General features: G+C 43.7%; 1 protein-coding gene across 1 annotated transcript in view; it reads right to left on the bottom strand.

The window, feature by feature from the left end:
- LOC105832592 (cilia- and flagella-associated protein 100) overlaps window positions 1–26448 on the bottom strand; it is a 106425-nt gene that overhangs the window by 70725 nt on the left and 9252 nt on the right. Inside the window, exons 2-3 of the mRNA XM_012673688.3 lie at window positions 25150–25372; window positions 12828–13085 (exon numbers count right to left, since the gene is read on the bottom strand). Of these exons, the coding sequence (XP_012529142.1) occupies window positions 12828–13085; window positions 25150–25372 (481 nt within the window). The remainder of the gene's footprint in view (window positions 1–12827; window positions 13086–25149; window positions 25373–26448) is intronic.

Raw genomic sequence — 26448 nt, forward strand, 5'->3', positions numbered from 1 at the left:
AAGATATGTGAACAAACGTGAAAAGTACGTGAGCGAACGTGAAACGAACGTGAAGGGTACGTAAACGAACATGAAACGAACGTGACACAAACGTGAACGTACGTTAAAAGATTGTTAAAACGTTAAAAACGTGAATAAAACGTTGAGTTGTTGCTGACTCTTTATGTTGGCTCTACATAAAAAAATACATATTAAGAGTAAATGCATGTAGTAATACATATATTAATTATTACACAATAAAAAAACATTACGTATATTAATTACACAGGCACACACAAAAAATGGTCCGGCGCACTAGACTAGTCAATCTTTATGTATTTTGACCTGCTGAATCCGAATCCAAGGTCAGAATTGCAAAGTTAGCTCGCATTTTATAATCTCAAAAAAAAAATTTGTTTTAATGTTGGTTCGGCAGACCAGACTAATCTATCCTTATATATATTTTGAGCCGCTGAATTCAAATCCAAGATCAGAATTTCTGAATTGGCTTATTTTTTTCTAACTTGAAAAAAAATTTTTTTTATAATGTTGGTCCGGCGAATCAGAATAGTCTATCTTTATGTATTTTGACCATGACCACTGAATCCAAATTCAAGGTCAGAATTGCTGAATTGGCTCATTTTTCCCTAACGTCAAAAAACACCTTGTAAAAGCAGTTTGGATCACAAATGTATAATCCGGAACGTGCAGGCTTGCGTAACCACATTACCTAGAGAAAATTTTTTAGGAAACCACAAAAGTCAAGATTGCAGAGAAAGGGTAAGCAAAAATGATGGAAAACTATAGAAAACTGGGTTGCCTAATAAATCTTAAGTTGCATTTCTTAGATTCTCATATCGACTACTTCCCAGAAAATCTAGGTCATTATAGTGAAGAACAGGGAAAAAGATTTCATCACGACATCAAGGAGATGAAGTATAGCAAGGCAAGTGGAATGTGAATATGATGCCTGATTTCTGCTGGACGCTCAAATGTGATGTCTCTGTGAAAAAAAAGAAACGTAAGAGAAAGCCATTGCACAGAACCTTTGAGAATAAAAGAGATATAATAGAAAAAGGGAATAAATTTTCTACGCTATTCACAGAAGCTCAAACGTCATACATATTGAATTTTCACTGAGTAATGTGGTTACGTAAGCCTGCACGTTCCGGATTATACATTTGTGATCCAAAATGCTTTTACAAGGTGTTTTTTGAAGTTAGAAAAAAATGACCCAATGCAGAAATTCTGACTTTGGATTTGGATTCAGTGGGTCAAAATACATAAGGATAGACTAGTCTGGTCCGCCGGACCAACATTATAAGAAAAAATTTTTTTTGAGATTTGTAAATGCGAGCTAACTTTGCAATTCTGACCTTGGATTCGGATTTAGCGGGTCAAAATACATAAGGATTGACTAGTTTAGTTCGTCGAACCAACTACTTTTTTGTGTGCCTGTGTTATTATACAATAAAAAACATTACGTATATTAATTTACATGTATTAATTTACATATATTAATTTACGTTAATTTATATATTCATTTAGCAGTCGTCTTCAACAGGATCAATTAGTACGCACAGCGATAAGCCGCAGCGTCACGCGCGAACATTGATAAGCATAGCAATCATGCCCAGCCATTACACGGTACAGCATTACGCCCGCGCGGCCATCGATACACGCTACGACGAGCTTATCTTATTTCTTTGCGCGGCCATTGATACGCGCTGCGATGAGTTTATTTTCTTTCTTTGCGCTTTCTCCGTACGCTGTATCCATACACACGACACACACTCTTTTATACATAGAGAGTATGCTGCACTCGCCCACCTATAAATAGGATGTTTGATTTCGTCATATAGTCAGATTCCGAAAACATGAGATTCGTGCGACAACCATTGACGATATGCGTTACGAATTACGATGATAAGTTACAATTAATGGGGGATGATGGAGAGAGGCGCAAGCATGGCGCGATGCTGCCTGCTACTATACGCGCGATCATTTGCGGCCCGTCCAATTGCGATAAAACCAAAATTACGTGTATTCGAAGAACGTGTACGTGTACTCGGAATCTTTGCAACAGCCGAAATATCGGTATTTGGAGAATTTGTTGAGATCGATGAACGATAGATAGTAACAATGGAGGCGTCAATACACATAACTGCCACTATTATTCTCAATGAAATCTACATTGGCAACGGAGTGAAGAACTGCAAAGGCAATGGTCTGTTAACGTGTAGGGAGGTATAATAGGAGATTATTGGTCCATATTTTTTTCAAGATAATCTTAATGAGGGGCAAAGTTATATGAATTTTTTGCAAAATCAATTACTGATTCTTTTAGAAGATGTTCCTCTTCACACATGTGCTCGAATGTGGTTTATGCAAGATGGAGTGCCAGATCACAGAACACGCAATCAGGAATTATCTAAATAATGTATTCGGAAATAAATGGATTAGCTTAGTCAAACTCATGAATGGTCCCCAAGATCTCCTGACAACACTATTAGATTTTTTTCTCTGGGGATATGTTAAAGAAGAAGTGTATAAGACTGAACGACTGTTCAAAATATGCAAGAACACATTCGTAACGTATTTCAGAGAATAACATTAGCTATGCTTGAAAGAGTTCGTAACAATGTTGACGAAAGATTGCGATTATATATTCAAAAAGGGGGACGCGTTTTCGAACACCAACAATAAAATACTTTTTTATTTTTAGGTATCCACACCAATACATAAGCGCGATCGATCGCGCGCGCGCGCACACACACATGCACGCACGCACGCACGCACGCACGCACGCACATACATACGCACATACACACATACACAAGAGTTGTAATACGATCGAGCAACCTCCACGTGGTACACCTTGGGTAATGCTAATGCCGGTGGTACTGTAACTTTCAAGTCCTATAACTTAAAAAGTAGTCGAGCAAAACACTTGTATTTATAGTATTTTGGAAAGCTCTTGAGATCTACAAGAATATGTAATGAAAAGTAAAGAATTTCATTTTAAAAAATTAAGTTGACCTTCAAATAACTTTCAAATTTAATTCCAAGGTGAAGGCCAAAGTCATGCGTGTGGCGCGCGTTATGACGAATCGCGATTCGTCGCGGGAGTGAGGAGGGGGCATCGACTATCCACGAAGATCGTATAAATTAGACGCACGATCGATGCTGCAATTAATAAGCCTGCAATTATCAATAAGGGCGAGGAAGATATGACAGCGTATACAAGTCAAAAATACTACGACAAGATGATGGCACTTGGCGAGTGTCATGGGCAGCAGTACCCTGCTGCAAGAAGATACATCGAACTGTTTCTACACCGAAGACATCCATCCGGTTACGTCATACATACAGCAGCTTAAAGATTTCACGATATTGGCAGTGTCCTATCGAACAAACACGACACTGGGAGAAATCGCGACATTAGAAATGTACGGAACACGGAGAAAGTGTTACGTGCTTTCGAGGATAATACCGAAACGAGCATTCGGGTAGTTACTCGAGAACACAACTTATCTTGGTTAACCGTACAAAGATTATTAAAAGAAGAAAAGTTGCACGCATTTCATTATACATGCATGCAACATTTACGACCAGCAGATTACCCTGCAAGACGAACGTTCTGCGAAAATTTTCTGCGAAACGTCGATCGAGATCCTAAATATTCCTCTCGTGTAATATTCAGCGATAAATTGCTATTCACGCAAGAACAAATTTTTATTGTGCATAATATGCACTTTTGGAATGAAGAAAATCCCTGAGTCACGCGACTCCAAAATTTTCAAATTCGTTGGAAACTTAATGTGTGGGCTGGAATAAGGGACACTGAAATACTTGGTCCAGTTATTCTCCCAGACATTTTAACCTGGAAAAACCTATGTCGATTTTTCAACAGAAAATTTTCAAGATTTCCTAGAAAATGTGCCATTATTTGAAAGAAACGAGATTATCTTTCAACAAGACGGTGCTGGGCCACATAACGCCAGGATTGTTACGAATTACTTAAACGAGCATTTTCTCGGACGCTGGATAGGCCGGTACGGCCTGATACATTGGCCCGCAAAATATCCGGATTTTAACCCTCTGGACTTCTTCTTATAGGGATATTGTAAAGAAGTACTTTATAAAACGCTTCCCGAAGATATCGAAAATCTAGAGACAAGATTACGATTTGCTGTTTGAGATATCGACGAAGAATGTCGAAAGAAATTTATTAAAACGCATAAGAGCTTGCGTTAGGATGGATGGCGGACATTTTGAGCATCTGCTTAAAAATTTTTTTTTTAACCAATCCACTCTTTTCAGAGCGACTAATACATTTCGATGGAACATTTTTTATAAGCAAAATAAAAATAAATTTTCTCAAATGTATTTTATTAATTACATTATTCTTGCGATTGACTGAAACTTTTGCATCGTGACTGCAATAGTTTCGAAAACGTAATAACGTATAACACATACTTTTTAAAATAATAATTATTTATTATAATTAAAAATAATTATTAATTATAAAAAATAATTAATTTCTTTAAGTACGTCATACGTTTCATGTTTTCTACTGCATTCGCAATGCGAAAGTTTTAGCCGATCGTCTGATCTCGCCGCTCGCGTCAATCACGCGCCACGCAGCCAAGGATGCGGCGCCGCAGACGGCAATAGTCGCGACAGCGACTCCTACCATGTCGCCGGCGCGCTCGCTCCTCTGTTTACGGCACCGGCATTGTTGGTCCCAATCGCAGCACTTTATAAACATAACCCTCATAGACGTGCAGTTTTTGCGGTCCGTCGCTTCGTGTCGAGTCATGTTATTTGCATTCGCATTTCTTTTAAAGTAATTTTTAGAAACAGTGAATCGGTAATGAGTGAATAAACAGTAAACGCGTAATTTGTATTATATTAATCGAGTAATTAGCAAAAGCGAGAAAGTTTGGACGTGTCACGCATCTCTAACAACCGTCTCTAACCATAAGCATAAAGATTGGCTACGCTGCTACAAGGTGAGTGAGCAGGTGAGTGTGCCATTAGGCCTGGTCTACAATAGCTGGAGTAAGCATGGAGTAAGAAGTAAGACTAACCGTAAAACGGTTAATCCAGTGTAAGAAAGCTGGCGTAAGGGCGTAAGCGAAATAAATTATTTTCATTTCGTCTTCTACTCCTGCGTTTCTTAACGCTCGGTCAATCACAGCGCAGAAGGAAATTACCTTACTCATACTTCTTACTTCTTGCTTACTCCATGTACTGTAGACCAGGCCTTAGTGTGTGCGTAAAAGAGAGAGAGAGAGAGAGAGAGAGAGAGAGAGAGAGAGAGAGAGAGAGAGAGAGAGAGAGAGAGAGAGAGAGGGGGGGGGGACAGACAGACAGACAAAGCGTTTATTATCGTTCTAGGGCAGGCCCTCTAAGAACGTTAAGAGAGAATACAGTAAAGAGCGCAAGAGTGAAAATACAATACTAGATACATTACTAAAGAATGGAATATGAGAGTTTACAGAATTAAGAGTAAGAGTGCAGAGGAGAATACTATGTACATAATTACGAATGCCGAAAAGATACTATGTACGAAAAATCGAGGATAAAACTAAATTGAGAATAAAACAGATTTTCGAGTATTACAAAATTAAAGATAAATATGTGAAATTATTTTAATGTATATGCATTAATAACGAAAGTTATAGGCGATGTATAAAATAACAACAAAAATAAAAATAGGAATAAAAATTGAGTGAGAGAGTTCGCGAATAGTAAAAGTTCTCCAGCTACAATGATTAACCGGATGATTAAACGAAATTAGAGCCGGACCGACGCGCCATCCCCCCGCAGATGACTGAAGAGCCCTCGCCGAAACGAAGACAATGAATCCAACGTCCTGATGGCGATTAAGAGAGAGAGAGAGAGAGAGAGAGAGAGAGAGAGAGAGAGAGAGAGAGAGAGAGACTGACAAAACTTTTATTTTCGTTCTAGGGCAAGCCCTCTAAGAACGATTAGATTAGCATACAAAGTTAACAATAGCCGATATGGGAGTACAGTATCTTAGTGCTAGAGGTGAGTAATTCGAGAAGCTTACAGATACTTAGAACTAAACGAGATGAGGAGAAAAAAAGAAAAAAATACGAATAAGAATACAAATAAAGATAACTTAAGAATAAAAATAATGTAAAAAATATGAAAAATAACAGTGAGTAGCTAAAAGAAGACAGAGAAAAAGAAATTATAGTAATACTAAATACAATAGATACAAGAAAAACGAATGGGCTAACAATGTGGTAGAATACGAGTAACGAAATGCGGTGCTGAGGCACGTGCTATAGGCCGAGGGGGGAGCGCAAATCTAGGGCACACCCGACAGTCGATCCCGAATCAGATAACGGAAAAACTCGCGACGGAAAGAGGGTAGAGAATTGGAGGTGCGGATGGCCACCGGAAGGGAGTTCCAGAGAGAAAAAGCGTAATAGCAGAAGGACTGTTGGTACGTAGCCGTTCTACAGAGTGGGAGTGTGAGGTCGTGAGGCGAAGCGCGGGAGGTGGGTCGCAATGGAACGCAAGGGTGGAAATCTCGCGCCAGGTAAGGGGGGGAGCCTGATTGAAGAATGGAAAAGAGCAGGCAGCCGGTTAGAAGAGCTCTTCGATCATCGGCGGGCAGCCATCCAAGGGAATTATATCTATGGGAGACGTGATCGTCTCGACGCAAGTTAAACATAAATCGCACGCACGCATTCATTAACCGCGTTAGCTTGAGCCGTTGCTGACCGGTCAGATCAGTGAAGACGGCTGAGCAGTAATCGAATAACGGGAAGATCAACGAGGTTACCAGTCGCATGCGCAACGTTGTTGAGAGGCAGTTTTTATGCCATTTTAGACGCCATAGAGCACCGGTGACCCTGCAGGACATAGCCTTGACCTGGTTAACTCAGCTGAGATTGCTGGAAATTCGAATGCCGAGGTTTGTCGCTTGGTCGACGAAGTCAATAGGTGTACCGTTGATGCTCAAGCTGACGCGGCTGTCCTCGCGTAGCGTTCTAATGTAGCGAGTGCTGCCAACGAAAAGTGCTTTAGTTTTATTAGCGTTGAGCGCAAGGCCGTTGCGAGTCGACCATCGCTCCAGTGACGCGATGTCCTCGCGAATCCAACCGAGAGCAATTTCAAGGTCGCGAGGGTAAAAATGGATGTATATCTGTAAATCGTCCGCGTACAGGAAATGGCGGCAGTGGGAGATAGAGTGCTGTATGTCGTCGATGAAAATGGCGAAGAGGAGCGGGCCAAAGGGAACGCCAGCAAGGATCGGCCTCCACGAGGATAGGTCGTCCGTCACGCGCACACGCTGGGATCTGCCTGAGATGTAAGATTTGAACCAGCGTAAGGCGGCATCGGATAGGTGGTACCTGGATAATTTTTGTAGCCGGAGATCATGGTGCACGGAGTCGAAAGCCTTGGAAAAGTCAAACCTGATGAGGAAAGTGACTATCCTACGATCCACAGCCAATCTGGCATCGTCCATGAGCCTGATAAGCGCGATTTGAGTGCTGTTGCACTGTCGGAAGCCGGTCTGGTAGGGGTCAAGCGGATAGTGAAGGGATAGACGGGACGAGAGCTGCTCGTGGACAATACGTTCGAGAACTTTGGAGAGGAAACATAGGAGAAAAATAGGATGGAAATCTGACAAGGACGAGGGATTTTGACTTTAGGTAGCGGGATAACATAGGAACATTTCCAGGAGGAGGGGAAGGTAGAAGTCTGAATGGATGAGTTGCGGAGATCGAGGATGAGTGGGAAAGGTGATAGGGAGGCTGTCCTGAGAAGACGGCGGCTGATGCCGGCAGAGTTTGAGGGACATTTCATAAGTGCTCTACGTAGAGTGTCAGCAATGATGTGTGCAAAGTTAGAAGGTCTCGGAATCGGAAAGAGTGGGGAGTGGCAAGAGGGGAAGAGAACTGGAGGAATCAGGAATGATAGGTGTTCCGGCGAGGAGATACGCTGTGGAGAAGTAGTTGTTGAGGTCATCAGAGGAGAAGTCGGGTAGGAGGTTAGTTGATTTGCGCCTCGTAAGGCCCAGGGAGCGCAGCTCAGCCCAAAAGCGAGCAGCGGAGGACCGTGTACTGAGACGCGACGAGAGATAGCCGCTCTTAGCTGAGGCTATGAGTTGGCTCATCTCATTTCGCAAGGTAACAAAAGCTTCGCGGTTTGCTTGGGATGGATGACGGAGAAGAGGTTTACGCAAAGCGTCTCTGCTGCGCATAAGTGCTCGGATGGTTGCGTCGAGCCAAGAGGCTGGTGGCCGCCTGGCCGAGAAGGAGCGTATCGGCGCATGGAGATTTCGAGTGTCAAGAAGGTACGTAGACAGCAGAGCTACTTTCTCATCGAGAGAGGAGGAACAATGGATAGCAGCCCAATCGAGCGATGCTAAGGAATCGAGGAACGACTCAAGGTTGAAAGAGTGCACAGTAATCCTGCACAGTGATGAGTCGGGGAGGCATGCGATGGGCATACAGGTCTAAAATGATCTCTATAATATCATGAGAAAAGAGGAAGGGCATGGGCTGTTGGGAGTAGGACTTAACGAGGGCGCGGTCACTGACCAGGCAGTGATCAATGCAAGAGGAAGAGGTAGCTGTACGGTATGTGTTGGAGAAAGGGGCGATGTAGAGGTGATTACCGGTGCTGAAATCTAGGAAGGCATCGGAATCGTATGATTTTCGATTGAGGTCTATATTAAAATCGCCAATGATGATGGCAGAGAAGGAAGGATGAAAACGCTAGAAGTTAGATTGGAAAAGAGAGAGGTAGCCCAGCTTGGGAGGACGATAGACGACACACAGAAGAAAAGACCAACTGCTTTCGACGGAAATAGAAAGGAGCATGTATTTCGGCCAAGAATAGAGATTCGGCGATGCAGCGAGAATTTGAGCCCGGAGCCCGCGACGCACATACAGGCCAACACCGTCCCCTTCCCTCCCCTCCCTATTCAGCCGGACAATGCGATAGTCGTGTAGACTAACGAAAGAATCCGGAACGTGAGGCTTGAGCCATGTTTCGGACAGCGCAATTAAGTCGTAGGTGTTACGGGAAAAAAAATTAGAAAATTCTGCAAAGTAAGGGAGAAGAGACTGGCAGTTAACATGGCAGAGGCGAAGGGGCCCAGGGCGAACGAAACTTACCGCGCGGAGGGCAGGTCACACGTCCGCACGAGAATGCCGCTTGGAAATGGCCCCTCGGCCAGTCGCGGCACCGGCGACGCGCGCCGAGGGCGCGACGGTGGGGACGGCGGAAGTCGATCGTGGATTCGGGGTCGACGCGATCGCCGTACGCGCCGGCGCAGGCCCCGAAGCCGCGACCGACGATCCTGATTCGGTAGCACAGGGGAGGTACTCACGTCGGCGGGACCAAGTCGAACAAGAGAGCCTTCGACAGATTTTCTGGGAAAAAAGACCCTGAAGGGCAGAAGAGAAAAGCCAAAAAATAGGGGGCAGCAACGATACACGTCAACACAGATACTCACCCAGAGAGAGAGTGTATGCGTGCGTGTGTATAAACGCCTTTCCCTCACCCTTTCTCTCTCTCTCTCTCTCTCTTTTATGCAACATTCACGGCATAAATACTGTGACGTGGCGCGTCCAGCCGCGCTTGTCACAAGGGCGTAAGTCCGACCGAAGGGGTCGGTCTAGAACTACTCCTCGCCGAGGCGAGAGGGAAACGACTTTACTGTTTTATTTTTCGGGTGACCTCCTTTTGGACACGTAACGATTGGACACCGCTCGATTGGACACGCACGATTGGACACGCACGATTGGACACGGCTCGATTGGACACCGCACGATTGGACACCACACGATTAGACACCGCACGATTGGAAACCGCACGATTGGACACCGCATTATTGGACACCGCACGATTGGACACCGCATTATTGGACACCGCACGATTGGACACCGCATTATTGGACACCGCATTATTGGACACCGCACGATTGGACACCGCACGATTGGACACCGCATTATTGGACACCGCAGTCTTCTAGTGAATAACATTTATATATCATATGACAGATTATCTAACCTTAGAAATATCTGGCAGAAAAAAGCTTCGATTTGCCAGAAAAAAATTGAATTTTAAATATCTATATACGTATTTTTAGGAGCATCTCGTTTTGCGTGGAAAGTTTCAAACCTATGTGGTGCAGAAAATGCTCGCACGCACGCACACACACACACACACACGGGGGGGTGCAAGGGGGGCCTTCGGCCCCCCCTCCCGCACCCACCCCGTCCAAGTCGCTAACCCATGCAAACTGTATTAGAAATCTGCATACACACACGTAAATGTGTGTGTGTGTCCAATTGTACGGTGTCCAATAATGCGGTGTCCAATAATGCGGTGTCCAATAATGCGGTGTCCAATCGTGCGGTGTCCAATAATGCGGTGTCCAATCATGCGGTGTCCAATCGTGCGGTGTCCAATCGTGCAGTGTCTAATAATGCGGTGTCCAATCGTGCGGTGTCCAATAATGCGGTGTCCAATAATGCGGTGTCCAATCGTGCGGTGTCCAATCGTGTGGTGTCCAATCGTGCGTGTCCAATCGTGCGTGTCCAATCGAGCGGTGTCCAATCGTTACGTGTCCAAACGGGATACTCCCGCTCATTTCACGGATGTATCAGACGGAGGAGGAGCAGCCGTCGTGGGAGTTTTGTCGCGAGCTATCGACAGTGGACGAGGTGCTTCGCAAGGAGTTTCCCCGCCGAGTCGTGTGTTAAGGGTCCCGCTGCGCGTTGCCGCCCCTGAGCTACGAAGGTACCGATCATGCAGGGATACCACGTTGCGGCACGACAATTCTTTGGAAGGATCACGCCGAGGGCACGCCACCGGGCTGCAGACCGGGGGAGCGACCGTATCAATGCCAACCGCCCGCCATCAAAATCGGTTCGGTCACGGCCTGGCCAGCCGGACCAGCCGAAACGGTAGGTCTCGCCTGTGGAAGCCAACACGCGCTGATCACGGGAGATTTCGAGGGGTGAAGCGGTGCAGCGATAGACCGAGGATCCTGCGACACGTGCGGATCTACCTATCGAAAATCAAAGCGCGCATGCGCCTGCGCGGCGGCTCGAGCCGACCAGCGCGGGACCGGGGCTCCTCACTGTTCGGCAAGCCGTGCTCTAATACGTATCGACGAGGACGAGCCCCTTGGTTATCGAATTTGGAGAACCAGCTTTTGCTATCGACTTCGGCGGACCAGGATTTATTCTGTTGTAAGGCCACCACTCGGCAGCCTCCCGGAATTTGCGTAAAATTCGATTAAGGCGGTCGACTCTCGTGCGGGTCCGGATAAAGGATACCGTTTCTTGTCGTGTTACCGGTAATCCGGAATCCGTTACCGTTATTGTGTTCACTTTTGCTTTTGAGAAACTCAAAATAAAAGTAGAGTCTCGTGGCCGCACGAGAGATTGGACCGACTGGCCCCAAATAGTGGTTAGTGAGTACGTCCCTCTCGGACAAAGCCGGCACCGACAGTCATATTTAGTTAATAGTAGAGTTGATTGTTACCCCGAATACTGTTTCCGAAAAATTATTGTAGTTGTGATTATTCGAGCGGAGAGTCTCATCGGTCTCTTGCCTCGTATAGTAGATTTTATAAAGTTTCTGCGTTTTCACTACTCTTAAATTTTTGTATTCGTCTCCAGCGTGCAGATTTGTGAAGTTATCGCGTTCCAATGATTTGAGAACTGTCTATTGTTTTCATTGTTATCGTACGTTCTAATCATCCAAAGAATATATTTTGATTTTATTAGTTATTTGACAACCTGAGTACCGATTCTATTTTGCGACCTGCCGCAATCCAAAATCTCCACATCTCCCGTTTACTTAAGAACCACGCCCCTCTATCGCTTCGAGTAAAAGAGTTACCGGCATTCGTAACGATTTCTATTTGGTTAACGCATTATCGCTAATTATTGTGTGGCGCGAGAATTCGCGCCTGGCGCCCAAAATATATAGTATTGTGAAGATACCGTTTACGCTAGTTACCGATATCGTTGAGAGAGCATTCTCGAGCGATATACTGAAGATACCGTTTCGCGTGTTACCGATATCGTGGAGAGAGCATTCTCGAGCGATATATTGAAGATACCATTTTCGTGAGTTATCGATTTTCTTGTTGAGAAAGCGTTACTGGTTGCTATTAATCAAGGTTACCGTTTAATTGGGCGTAGCCCCTTCGGACCTGGCGGTTCCCGAAGGAGAGCCACGTCGCAATACACATCGCGTGTAACAATTAGTTGGTTGCAGCGTCCGACGGTGCAACCGTCGATCCGGAACAACTTTTGATGATTACAGTGATTTTAAGGAACATGTATTTCTAAGACACTCTTTTTTACCAAAATTTTATTTAAAACATAATTTTATGTTATAATATACAATAGTTAACGACTTACGCGGTGGTAATCACTTGTCAGCTGACGCGGACAGTCAGCCGCGCCCGCGTACGCTCGTGGCGCGCCGCTCCTGCCTGCCTTCTATACTCGACACGTGATTCATTAACTATTTTGGCTTATAACTCAAAAACTAAGCTTCAAATCAAATTTTGGTAAAGAAAAAATCATCTTAGAATTGTGTCAGGAATACCTCATTTTACGGTAAAGTTTTTTTACACGAGATCTTTTGTTTGAGCTATTGCTTAATACAAGTCATAAGGTAATGTTTTTCTAAATTTTAACATCCTCTCGTGAAAAAACTAAATACATACAAAAAAATGAATATTATTACGTTTTTTCTTACAAGAGAAACTGAAGAGAATAAGATCTGAATTAAAATCGCTCTGAACATATTGGTAGTGTTTATTGCTACACCTGGATTTGCTGTAATCGATGTGTTTCTTGCTCAAATTGTTGATCAATGCGAATATGATCGTCCCTTTCTTGGCCAACGAGAAGTTTTATTTTCAATATCTCTCGAATATCTCGGACATATTGCTCCAATGAAAATTTCTCTTCTACTGGTCTACCGGATAATTCTGTAAAATAATGTGGATCTATGTCCGTCATGGCAGTTACTTTATCTGGATCTTTATGTTTTTTTCTTTCTTCTGTTTTTATTTCAACATTTACCTAAAATTAAAAAAAAATTGTAACAATACAATAAAAACATAATATATGTAAAATATATACAGTGGCGCAAAAAAAACGAGACAAGAATTTTGTTCGGGATCGAGAGACGATGTTCAGAGTAAAGTTATATATTGTACAGTTTCTTGTAAATCTCTTGGTTTTCGGTCTCGAGCATTCGCACATTAGTGTCAATGATCTCTAAACCCCCCGTTGTAGCGAGGGGAGCATAGCATAACAACACGACGGCCGTGACAGTCCGATCAGCTGAGCGACCGTCATAGGCAAACCGTCGAGTGTTCACGCGCTAGCGTCATGCCCTTTCGGTTGAGATTCATGGTCCGCCCCCTCCCGGGTTTTTCGGGGAGGCTGGTCGGCAAGGCTGGCTGTTTTCTCCTCGCCACTGCCTCCTTTGTCAGCCGATCTTAAGGAGGACTTAACAGATCCGCTCGCTTTAAAAAGTCGTCGCGATTTTCCAAGCCCGAAGCAACAGTCGCTGCTTGTGAGTGTTCTCGCGGCCCGCTCTCCGTACCGGAGCGATTGCTCGCTTATCGCGGTGCGCGCTAAGTCTCGCGCTCCGAGATCGCGATAATTGTACATACTGTAAATAGAGAGTGTTGACTTATAAATATACGTTCTATGTGTGCTGTTCACGAATGACTATATTTTTTCTTGACGCGTCATTTCCGTTCACCGCCTTCGGTTTTGCTTGAACATTTAGTGGTCCTTCGAGCCGGATTCTTTGCCGGTACCTATCGTGAGTGAACGTTACTGAAGGTGTTATCGTGCTCGACTTACTATATTCTACAACTCCGAGACGATGAGTCATGATTATAAAAACCTGCTATCTATACAAAACGATCTTTTTGGCAAGATTTCTCGTGCTTCCGACAATCTAAAAAAGAGTGGTGCAAGCAAGATCACCCTCGGAGCCGTAGAATCTCGCTTACAGGCCCTGGAAGAGAGGTGGAAGAGATTTGAAAGCTATCATGAGCGGCTGCTTGCCATCTCGAGCGATGAGAAGGTCACGCTTGATTACTTCAAGCAGGACTTCGCGTCAATGACCGAGGAAGCCTTCCTCACTCAGAGGGGCTTATTTCTGGATCTGATCCGGTCCCTCAAGACACCGGTCACGGCGGCGATCCCTGAGGCTTCCGCACCCGCTGTGCACACTACGCAGAATACGCTACCCCAGATACAACTCCCACAGTTTTCGGGAAAATACGAAGACTGGCCAGCGTTTCGCGACCTCTTCCAAGCAATTGTAAGTAGGGAGACTTCGATAAGCGCGGTTGAAAAACTACATTATCTGAAGACGTCGCTGAAGGGCGAGGCGGAATTATTTATCCGAAATTTTTCGACCACCGGCGAGAATTTTGAACGCGCTTGGAATACGCTAAGTTCTTACTATGAAAATAAACGGTTGCTAGTGCGGGCCTACCTCGGGAGATTCGTGTCGCTTCCAAAGCTGAAAACGGAATCAGTCTCCGAACTTCGAAAAATTCTACATTGCTTAAAATCTACCGTTGATTCTTTGGAAGGCATTGACAGACCGATAACGAATTCCGAGGATTTGTTTGTATATTTAGCCGTCGAACTTTTGGATCCGCGATCGCGTCGCGAGTGGGAAAGTTCGATGAGCAAGACATCCGACCCGCCTTCCTTTCTGGAACTCGTACAATTTATCCACCGACGGCTTCGTACGCTAGAGTCGATGTTGCCTATCAAAGTGGATAATCCCGCCAATAAATCAGAGACCGGTGCCGCTAAAACTTCCCGTAGTCATTTCGCGCGCAAACAAGACTACAAGTCAAACTCGAGTCAAGGTCGATGCTCTCTTTGTCAAAGGGATCATTTTATCATCTTTTGTGAAGCCTATCGGGAGAAAACAGCTCAAGAACGGAGGAAGCTCGTGGAGGAGAAAAAACTGTGCGTCAATTGTCTCGGACGGCACAAACTCGAAGAATGTAACTCAAAGAAGCAGTGCTCCGCTTGCAATGCGCGGCATCACACTTCTATTCACGATGCGTGCCGAGCCCTCGAAATTGCTGAGACCTCGCACGTGTCCCTGAATCCTTGTGCTCGTCCCGTGCCAGTGCTCCTCGCGACTGCTCGCGTTCGCGTCACCGATCGACACGGCCTTTGGCATCTCGCGCGCGCGCTTGTGGATCAGGGCTCTGAGTCATCGATGATCTCAGAACGCCTCGCTCAAAAATTACGGTTGCCTCGCGAGCCCGCTTCGGTAAGCGTATATGGAATCGGAGGACAGAAGGCGAGTGTTGCTCGAGGTCGAATAAACTTAACCTTGGCTTCTCGATTTGGCGGGCCCCCCGTGTCGACTTCTGCTCTGGTGCTCCCGCGACTTACCGCATATGCTTGCTGCATCGATGCGGGCGCGAGAACCTGGCCTCATTTGCAGGATCTGGAGCTCGCGGATCCGGAATTTGGTGCGCCAGACGTGATCGACATTCTCCTGGGAGCCGAGGTATACGCTTCCGTCCTTGAACACGGACTTCGCAAGGGCGGGGCCCTCGAGCCGGTGGCTCAAAACACGTCGTTAGGATGGATACTCTCCGGACCCATTGGTGAGGCGAGTAACACTCATTTGGCTTATTCTCACCAATGTCAAGTAGAGGACGATTTATCAGCGATGGTTCGACGCCTGTGGATGCAGGAGGAGATACCGTCACCAGCTGTCGCTTACTCACTTGACGATAGAAAATGAGAGGAGTTTTTCGTCCGCACTCATTCGCGTAGCTGTGATGGGCGCTATGTGGTGCGTCTTCCGTTGCTGGCTCCTCTGCCAGATTTTTCTGGGACTCAACGCGCTGCTGAGCGCGTTCTTAGGCACGTGGAGAGCAGATTTGCAAAGGACGCCGCTTTCCACGCTCTTTACAGGGAATTCATGTGTCAGTATAAAGGCTTGGGCCACATGACACCCGTCTCTGCTGTTGTCGATCTTGAGCAGCCTCGTTGCTACTTGCCGCACCACGGAGTGTTGCGAGAGGCCAGCACAACTACCAAGCTTCGGGTAGTTTTTAATGGCTCATCCTTGATGCCTTCCGGTGAGACGCTCAATCAGCATCTGATGACTGGACCGAATCTGTTGCCTGCTTTGGCGGACATCCTACTGCGGTGGCGCCGACATCGATTCGTGATGGCCTCAGACATCGAAAAGATGTACCGCCAGATCGACGTTCACGCTCAGGATCGCGATTGGCAACGCATCTTGTGGCGCGAGGATCCTAGTGAGCGCGTTACCGAGTATCGACTGAATACGGTAACTTATGGCCTAGCTTGTGCGCCATTTCTGGCGATCCGTGTGCTGCGTCAACTCGCTGATGACGAAGAGGAGCGCTTTCCGCTGGGAGCTGCGGTGCTGCGGCAGGACGTCTATATGGACGATGTGCTGACGGGGGCCGCAACTGTTCCGGAGGCCATGGAGATTCAACATCAGCTCAGGTCAATATGCGGGGCGGGGTGCTTCCCTTTGAAGAAGTGGTCCGCCAACGAGGCTCGTCTGCTGGACGAGTTGCCGATCAGGGATCGCCTGAACCCGGAGCCGCGGGGGTGGCAGCCTGGCGAGAGCCACTCTACTCTCGGCCTGCGTTGGCATCCGCGCGAGGATTACTTTTCCTTTTCAGTTCTACCAGGCCGAATCGAGATATGGACGAAGCGGTCTGTTTTGTCGCTGACAGCCAGGCTGTTTGATCCGCTGGGCTGGCTCGCTCCCACTACCGTAAGGGCAAAAATCGGTATCCAGTCAATCTGGCTGCTGGGACTCGATTGGGATACCCCCTTGCCCGATGATGTCGCGCGGCGGTGGATGAAGTTTCAGGAGGAGCTTCCGCAGCTTGAAACGGTCAGGGTGCCTCGCTGGTTGTTCGGATGGATATCGGGATGTCGGGCCGAGATGCACGGCTTTGCCGACGCCTCCGAGAGAGCTTACGCGGCGGTCGTCTACCTCCGGACAGAGGACCCGGAGGGAACCGTGCGGGTGAGTCTGATTTCGGCCAAAACTAAAGTCGCTCCGTTGAAGCAGATATCCGTGCCACGCCTGGAGCTGTGTGCTGCCACGTTGCTAGTCCGTTTGGTGGCTCACGTGCAGCGAACCTTGAGAGCTGAGAAGCTGCCGCTCCATCTCTGGTCTGACTCGACAGTCACCCTCGGTTGGATCCGTGGCCATCCGAGTTCATGGAAAACATACGTGGCGAACCGCGTGAGCGAGATTCAAACCACGTTGCCTAATGCGGTGTGGCAACACATCCAGGGCCCGGACAACCCCGCCGATTGTGCTTCTCGGGGGCTGTCCCCTCGGGAATTGCTTGGCCACCCTCTCTGGTGGTCGGGCCCTCCTTGGTTGCAATCTGAGACCAGCCCATGGACCAAATCGGATGGAGAAGAGAACGCCCAGGATCTACCTGAGCGGCGTTCACAAGTCTGCGTCGCCAATGCTACGCAGCTGTTGAAAGTCGAGCCAGAGTTGCTGTCCCGCTATTCGGACCTGACTCGACTGCTCCGAATCACGGCTTGGTGTCGTCGATGGAGACCTTCGAGTCGTGCCGGGGTGGAGCCCGGATCTTCTGCTGGACTGGTGCTGTCAGCCTCGGATCTGGAGGATGCTCGACTGACCTGGCTGCGAGCTGTGCAGCTCGCTCACTTCGAGCGCGTTTTGACAGCGCTGGGAAGAAAGAGCGAGTTGCCGGCCAGCTGCGAACTCGCTTCTTTGAGGCCCTTCCTCGACGATCACGGTATTCTGCGAGTGGGAGGTCGGCTCAGGCATTCACTTCTTGCCTACGACCAAAAACATCCCGCTATTCTGCCAGGAGCTTCGCGCTTCACTCAACTAATTGTCGAGTCGTGTCATCGTCGAACGCTGCACGGGGGCGTCCAGTTGACTCTCGGAGCGCTTCGCCAAGAGTATTGGATCCCTCGAGGTCGAAACGTGGTGAAAAGCTGCATTCACCGCTGTTTGCCATGCTTGCGATGGCGGGCGGCATCACCACAGCCACTGATGGGCGACCTCCCGGCCCACCGCGTCACACCGGCTCGCCCATTTCTCAACACCGGGTTGGATTACGCCGGCCCGATTTGGCTTCGTACCTCTAAAGGGCGAGGTCATAAAGCCTACAAGGCTTTTCTTGTTATATTCGTCTGTCTAAGTTCCAGAGCTGTGCACTTGGACATCGCCTCGGATTACACTACAGATGCCTTCTTAGCCGCTCTGCGTCGTTTCGTAGCTCGGCGATGTCTGTGTCAGGCCTTATACAGCGACTGCGGTACGAATTTTGTCGGCGCCGACGGCCAGCTGCGAGCACTGTTTTCAGCTGGCCAAAGGGAAGGAAGGCTGCTTGCCGCCCATCTCGCCGCCGAAAGAATCAAGTGGCATTTCAATCCACCGGCCGCCCCCAACTTCGGAGGAATCTGGGAAGCGGCAGTGAAATCTACTAAGCATCACTTGCGTAGGGTCGTGGGGGACACAACTTTGACATATGAAGAGATGGCTACTCTTCTCGCTCAAGTCGAGGCGTGTTTTAATTCTCGCCCCCTCCAGGCACTCACTGACGATCCAGAGGACTTGGAGGCATTAACCCCCGGGCACTTCCTCATCGGGGCCCCGCTGAACGCCGTGCCGGAGCCTTCACTCGTCAGGGAACCGGACAATCGGCTTTCTCGTTGACAGCTGCTCCAGAAGATGAAGGACCATTTTTGGGATCGCTGGTCCCAAGAGTACCTGCACTCTTTAACTCAACGCCCGAAGTGGGTCAAAGCCGACGTCAATGTCCGCGTTGGTCGCCTGTGTCTTTTGCGAAATGAGACAACCTCCCCGCAAAAGTGGCCGCTCGCCCGGATAGAAGAAACCTATCCGGGAAGTGACGGTCACATCAGAGTCGCTCGCGTCCGTACAGCATCGACTAGCCTCACGCGCCCCGTGAGCAAGCTCATTCTCCTTCCAATTCGTTCCTATTCGGATAACGTCTAAGCCTTAATTGCGCGGTCGGAGAATTTAATGCCTTGTAACATATTGTAAATATTGTAAATTTATTATTATTCTTTTGCCCTTATTGTACCAGACCGTGGTTCGGATTCGGTCTAATCTCGTCGTCGAAGAGTATAAAAATTCGAGAAATTGGATATTCGCAGTACGGCTCTACTGCTGAGGTTAAACCGCATCCCCTGTTCGTAGGCGCTACCTCCGAGGCGGGCGGAATGTTCGGGATCGAGAGACGATGTTCAGAGTAAAGTTATATATTGTACAGTTTCTTGTAAATCTCTTGGTTTTCGGTCTCGAGCATTCGCACATTAGTGTCAATGATCTCTAAACCCCCCGTTGTAGCGAGGGGAGCATAGCATAACAACACGACGGCCGTGACAGTCCGATCAGCTGAGCGACCGTCATAGGCAAACCGTCGAGTGTTCACGCGCTAGCGTCATGCCCTTTCGGTTGAGATTCGTGGTCCGCCCCCTCCCGGGTTTTTCGGGGAGGCTGGTCGGCAAGGCTGGCTGTTTTCTCCTCGCCACTGCCTCCTTTGTCAGCCGATCTTAAGGAGGACTTAACAGATCCGCTCGCTTTAAAAAGTCGTCGCGATTTTCCAAGCCCGAAGCAACAGTCGCTGCTTGTGAGTGTTCTCGCGGCCCGCTCTCCGTACCGGAGCGATTGCTCGCTTATCGCGGTGCGCGCTAAGTCTCGCGCTCCGAGATCGCGATAATTGTACATACTGTAAATAGAGAGTGTTGACTTATAAATATACGTTCTATGTGTGCTGTTCACGAATGACTATATTTTTTCTTGACGCGTCATTTCCGTTCACCGCCTTCGGTTTTGCTTGAACAAATTTTGACCGAATCAAGTGATACAACTTTGCGCAATCAAATAATACAACTTTGCGAAAAATCATCCAAATTACACTTTTTTTTTAATTAAAGGGCAAAGACTCTACTTTAAGAATACCTAAGCGAAAGTTTGATTTGTTAAGTGTGATTCTTTTGTATCGCATGAAAACCAAACATGTTTTTTTCATTGAAAAAATTAAAAGTTTGTTATCATTTTTCACAAGTTTTTAATTAAAATCTTGCTAATTTTAATCCAGATTCTTATAATTCATTCTTTTTTAAGCAATTTAAAAAAAAAAGTCATGTTTATATGATATTTCTTGTTGATTATACAAGAGTTTGAAATTTACACTGCATTTTAGAATATTTTAGCGAATAAATACAGTATTCTTTGGATACCATAAAACGGTATCAATATGATACTGCACATTAATTTTAATGTTTAACTCAATCATACCACCGTCATTGGAGTGACCTAACGTGCACCACGTGGTGGGTGGCAATTTGATTTTACATATCATATAGGCCGATTTTTTAAATGAAATTTGAATTTTTATTTTTTAAACAGATATTTGTGGACTTGCCAGCAATTCAAAACGACAATAACTTTTAATAATGACTAGTCTGGCAATTGTTTATTGGTAAATTATAAAATTACTAGTAATTAATTAAACTAAACTAAATTACTAAACTAAAAAATTAATAAACAATTGCCAGACTAGTCACTATTAAAAGTTATTGTCGTTTATTTTTTATGTATAAGTATGTGTATATTTATGTGTGATATGAGCAGGCTGCTAAAATGGCGAACCATCTGTTGACTTCAGTAAAATTGGCGTGTCAGCTATCCGTTATATTCAGATCAGTAAGTGTAAATTTCTACCGATGAATTTCAGAGCCGCATGATGTGCAAAATCCGACCGTCAATCTCCACATGGTGTATATTGGATCACTCTGATGACGGCGGTATGATTGAATTAACACGAATAAGATCAATGTGCAATATCATTGATATCGTTTCATGGTATCGAAAGAATATTGTATTTATTCGCTAAAATACCCTAAAATGCAGTGCAAATTTCAAACTCGTGTATAATCAATAAAAAACTTCGTATCGACATGTTCTTTTTTTAAATTGCTTAGAAAAAAATAAACTTTAAGAATCCGGATTAATATTCGCAAGATTTTAACGAGAAGTTTGAGAAAAATGATAACAAACTTTTACTTTTTTAAAATGAAAAAAAACATGTTTGGTTTTTATGCGATACAAAGGGGCCACACTTAACAAATCAAACTTTCGCCTAAGGATTCTTAAAGTAGAGTCTTTGCCCTTTAATTAAAAAAAAAAGTTCATGTAATTTGGATGATTTTTCGCAAAGTTGCATCACTTTCCCAGATAACATGCGCTAGAATACTATTGCTTGCATGCTACTGTAGTTAGCCTATTGATAGATAGTTGTTAAAGTTTTTATAGGAAACGTAGTGGAAACAATTAAATAATGTGAATATGAACCAACAATACGCCAAATATCTTGCATTTGTATAAAACTACTGGTAGAAGACTATTAGTTTACAAAAGTAAATAATTTATTAATTATTTTTACTATCAATGATATATAGGTCAATAATTAACAACTTTTGCATAAAAGTTGAAGCCTATCTTTACCTGAATACATTTTACGATAGTATATATCGATATTTATTCACCTTTCTAAGATGACAGAAATAATACATTGAAAGTGGCTTATATAGCCTCCTTCAAGCGATCTACATTCGTCCAACTGTACACTTTTTCGTCAGAAGACTTTAGAAGTATACTGTTGATGAATATTAGTAAACTTTTTGCTTACCAAACTATTTCAGTATATTATATGATGTAATATATTGGTATTTATTTACATAATTGAGATAACTTTGAAGAATATTTTCTTAGTCTTCTACAAGTAAGATACGATTGGCAGAAAATAGTATTCTTCTCAATTTTTAGTAAATTTTGTTCTAGAATATTCTAAAAATAAAGCACAACAACTTATCATGTTTTCAATCTCAGTTCCTACACAGCCGTGGTGCTAATCACAACGGAAGAAAAGCGAAATTTGTCACGAAAATCGTGCAAAAGTTTTGATGAGTTATCGAAAAAGCAACAACGATTACGTCATTATGCGAAGTTTTATGCGACTGTAGGAGCTAGTAGTAGTCAATTGTGTAAAAATGACTCGATGGACGTTAGTGAATCGGACAATGGTGATGAAGATCAAACGCAAAATGTGCAGTATTTAAAAGTGAATATCGAACACAATAGTGACGATGAAAATTGCATAAATAATGACAATGGAAATTACATTTCTAGGGATGATAATAATGACACTTCTTATGATAGTTGTAGTTGAACAAGCGTCGTACGTTACGAAAAAACAGCAATGAAGTGAGGAGTGGGAACGACAATAGGCATGAATACCGACACATTTCAATTTCAAGCCCAAAATTACAATCCTGGACAGCACTGATTTATTTCATCATTTTTCATCAAAAATATTTAATAAGATGACCTATCGTAGATCAGCATAGTTATAGCATGATATTATAGGATGAAAACAGTTTTATAGTATTGATCTACAGTAGTTCTATAGTATTCGATTTACAGTAGTTTTATAATATTAGTCTACAGTAATTTTATCCTAATTAAATTAACTACAAGCGAACTACTATTTTTCGATAAAATTAACCTATTGAGAGAATATACAAATATGATCCCCGAGCGAACTAAAAGTAAACTACAGAAGCCTGATAGAAGTGAGCTACGAGTTCTCGATGAAAGTAAACAATAGTAGGGATATTAATATATTATTTCTTATTTTATCTATTATATCTTACTTTTGTGGGCTACTTGGGATCTGTGAGGTACGTAGGAAGATCGATTCTAGTTCACCGATAGTTGGTTGATTATATACTACTTTTAGTGTGCTTGCATGTTATCTGGGTTTGAAAATTGCTTAAAAATTTGTTCAAAATTTTTGTTTTCTTTGAGCCAGTGTATATATAAACTAAATTTTTTATTTTTTAATTTTAAGATTTGGGAAACTTATAAACAAGAAAACATTTATTAATAAAAAATTCTTTCACATAATCTTTTAAAATTTCTATATAAATTATTAGAATAATAATTCCTTCAAAAACTTTGCGAAGTAACTTCAACAAGTATAGTAAAGAATTGTCGATAAGAATCGGCTAAGTTTGATTGTGCAAATTGACTTTGTTATATTTGTTTGTGTCTTTATACGCGTTGCCAATTCACGTGCTTTGCGCTCAAGATCGAAGGCCCTAGACAGGCCAACCTCTGATTATTTTAGTTGTTGAGAAGTGTGAAAACGCTGCTTTGCTTTCGGAGAAAGGCGAATGTGAGTTGGAAGTCGACGGCGAAAGCGGACGAGAATCACAAGCAGCATCTGCAGGCAGGCGATACAGTGAGCTGAAGAACTCCGACGAGAATGTCATGGAGATAAGCAAGATGACAAAGCGCAATCGGCGGGACCGTAGGGTCGCTTTAAATAGTCATTTCTGATCCAAGCATGGAACAGACGACCCTCCCTGACGGCGTGCTTTGCCTCCTCAAAGATGCGCCTAACGGAGAGCAGTAATCTTTTGTTCACCCCGATCATAGAGCTCGCCAGCGCGCCGCCTTCCGCTTCTCACGAGAGGGTCGCGCATCCCGCGGGAGCGATTCCGCGGGCTCGGCCTTTTTGCTGCCGCCTTCAGTGTACCCGCCGCTCGGTTATCAGCCGGAGTGCCGATTTTCCCTCTGCCGGCCCCGGTTTTCCCCGTTTTCGGCGCGCTCGCTCGCGCTCCGCCTTCTCGCCTCGCCCCTCCGGCGGTATTTGGCTTTCGACTGTTGCTAGCCAGGCCGGCGAAATTCCTTTGGCTCGCCCCTTCTTCCGTACTCGCCTTTGTCTCTCCTCCGAATTCCTCGCTGATCACGCGGTGAGGTGCTCGTCGCGTTATCGGAAAGAAACAAAATGCTTAAGCCTAATTATCCTACGTTTGTTGCGATTCCCCCGGGAGATCTCTCGATCGCCTCTCGTTTTTCCATCCGGTGCGAATTCGCAGCCTGTAACGGGGAAAGGACGCTGCTCGTCGTGACAGCGAAACTGCCACGTCACAACTTATCTGATTATATAACGCATAGTGTTATACTAATCTTCAACTTAGGCACAGCCGTATTTTCCTCTACGATGTAATAGGCATATTATAAAATAAATTAAAATGTAATCAGAAAAGAAACAAAACCAATATAACTTTGTTTTGTTATTTAAATTCAATCTCAGTCTCGATCTTTAATTTGATATGATATGGACTTCAAAATTTTCTTATGAACCTTTATATAAGTATATTATAAAAAGAAATAAGATACAAGGTCACTACAAAATAAGTGAAATCACAATAAAATTACCTTTTTAAAAAAAGGATATAAAAAAGCGCAAAAGTACGGTGCGTACTTTGTTGAGAAATAACTATGTCAGTTAAGTCGTAATTTACCATTAACAAAATATGCACCGTACTTTTGCGGACTTCTACCAGGGCACCCCTACCGATAGATTAGATGCGGAAAGGGAGGCGAAGGACCCCCTCGCACCCCCCCCATGTGTGTGTGTGTGTGTGTGTGTGTGTGTGTGTGTGTGTGTGTGTGTGTGTGTGTGTGTGTGTGTGTGTGTGTGTGTGTGTGTGTGTGTGTGTGTGTGTGTGTGTGTGTGTGTGTGTGTACCCCTGGGAGGACGCATTTTATTCCACATTAATCAGAAAACAATGGTACATTTGTAAAACTTTTTGTTTATAACTTTTTAACAAATAACGAGCGCCAAGTAAAACATTTATAACATTATTCAGGAAGATGATCTTGATAATACATGTCAAGGTCATTGACATCAGGAGGTGGTCCGTTATTCTAAATAATTTCTTATTTTGTAATTGAAAAGTAAATTTTAATTTGTAATTAAATAAAATTTAATTAAAAATTAAATTGTAATTCTTAATTAAATTTTGTTGTAATTAAAAAATAAATTTTAATTTTTAATTAAATAAAATTTAATTAAGAATTAAATTTTCATTTTCAATTGAATTAAATTTAATTTAGAATTAACTTTTAATTCTTCGATTTCAATGTAATTAATTAAAATATTTAATTTATTTATTTGCAACTCTGTATCAAAGATCTCAATAATGACAAATAAACTCTTACATGTAATTTTTGTAAAACAACATGGGATCGTGTAACTTTATGTTGATCCTTGTAGATACTTTTCCCGTATTCGGATATGGCTTTTTTCTTCTGCAATTTCCACCACTGAAGATAGGCCAAGGTTTGAGAGCAAGAAGGAAAAGTAAATGGCGATTGTTTATTCCTCCTTACATCTCCTTCTTTATTTTGGAATTTGTAGCCGTTAATCCGATAATGTTGAGTTCTGGGAAATTGTTAAAATATTTTATGTATGTAATAATGTAAATATATTTGGTGCAAAACACAGCATAAAACATTGGAAGGATATTGCTAAATCGTTACAATATTAAATGTGTTTTCAACATTAATCTATATGTACTAATTTTTTAAAATTCTCTTGCTCGTTATTAAAATACAATAATTGAATACTATCTGACAAAAAGCACAATGTTATTTTATAAAATTATTTGATAAATACTTAATTATATTAACGTAACACATTACATAACGACAAACAGAAAGTAAGAAAATATTATTAATTATAAAGTCTTAAAAAATAATGTATTAAAATGAATACAATGATTTAGCCCAACTAATTTCGACTGTATTACTGTTTTTCTCAATTGCTGTACAGTAAATATATAACAATTACGAAAATAATATTGCGAGAAATTAGTCTAAAATAATTATGTTACTCATAGTGAATCAAAGTAAAATTAATTGACCTTTCTTTATTGATTGTATTAATGTTATTACACATTGAAACAATATTGAGTAAATTATTATCTTTTAAAAATTAAAAAGAAGTTATATGTATATATTTCATCACAACAATTAAAAAATGTATATTATATATCAAATACGCCCTGATATTTTGATTACCAAGTACGCATTGACAATAGAAATTAATTTAAAATAATAGAGATAAAGATATCAACATAAAATATGCACGGGGGATATCATGTGACCATAAGCATAGCAACAAAGTGAACACGTAGCTTATGAGATTTCTGATAATTTAGCTGAAAAGATCATAGAGAATAATGTCTGAAACAACATCGTCTAAAGAAAAGAGGGATAAGAAACAGGAAAAATCAATGCAAGGAAATCTGTTGGGAAACTGAACAGAATAGAAGGTGAGAAAAAATGACTGTTAGTAGATGTTAAATACACCTGTTGGCGTAGCTGAATGCAAACGTGTGGGGTCATCAATTGTAAGATTTGCATGATAAGTAGAGTAAGGTCTGCGGAATAAGGACGCCGGTTAACTATTAACGATTGAACTGTATGATACCCACCAAACATCAAGTTACATGTAAC

This window comes from Monomorium pharaonis, chromosome 5, assembly GCF_013373865.1.
Source record: "Monomorium pharaonis isolate MP-MQ-018 chromosome 5, ASM1337386v2, whole genome shotgun sequence".
NCBI lineage: Eukaryota > Metazoa > Arthropoda > Insecta > Hymenoptera > Formicidae > Monomorium > Monomorium pharaonis.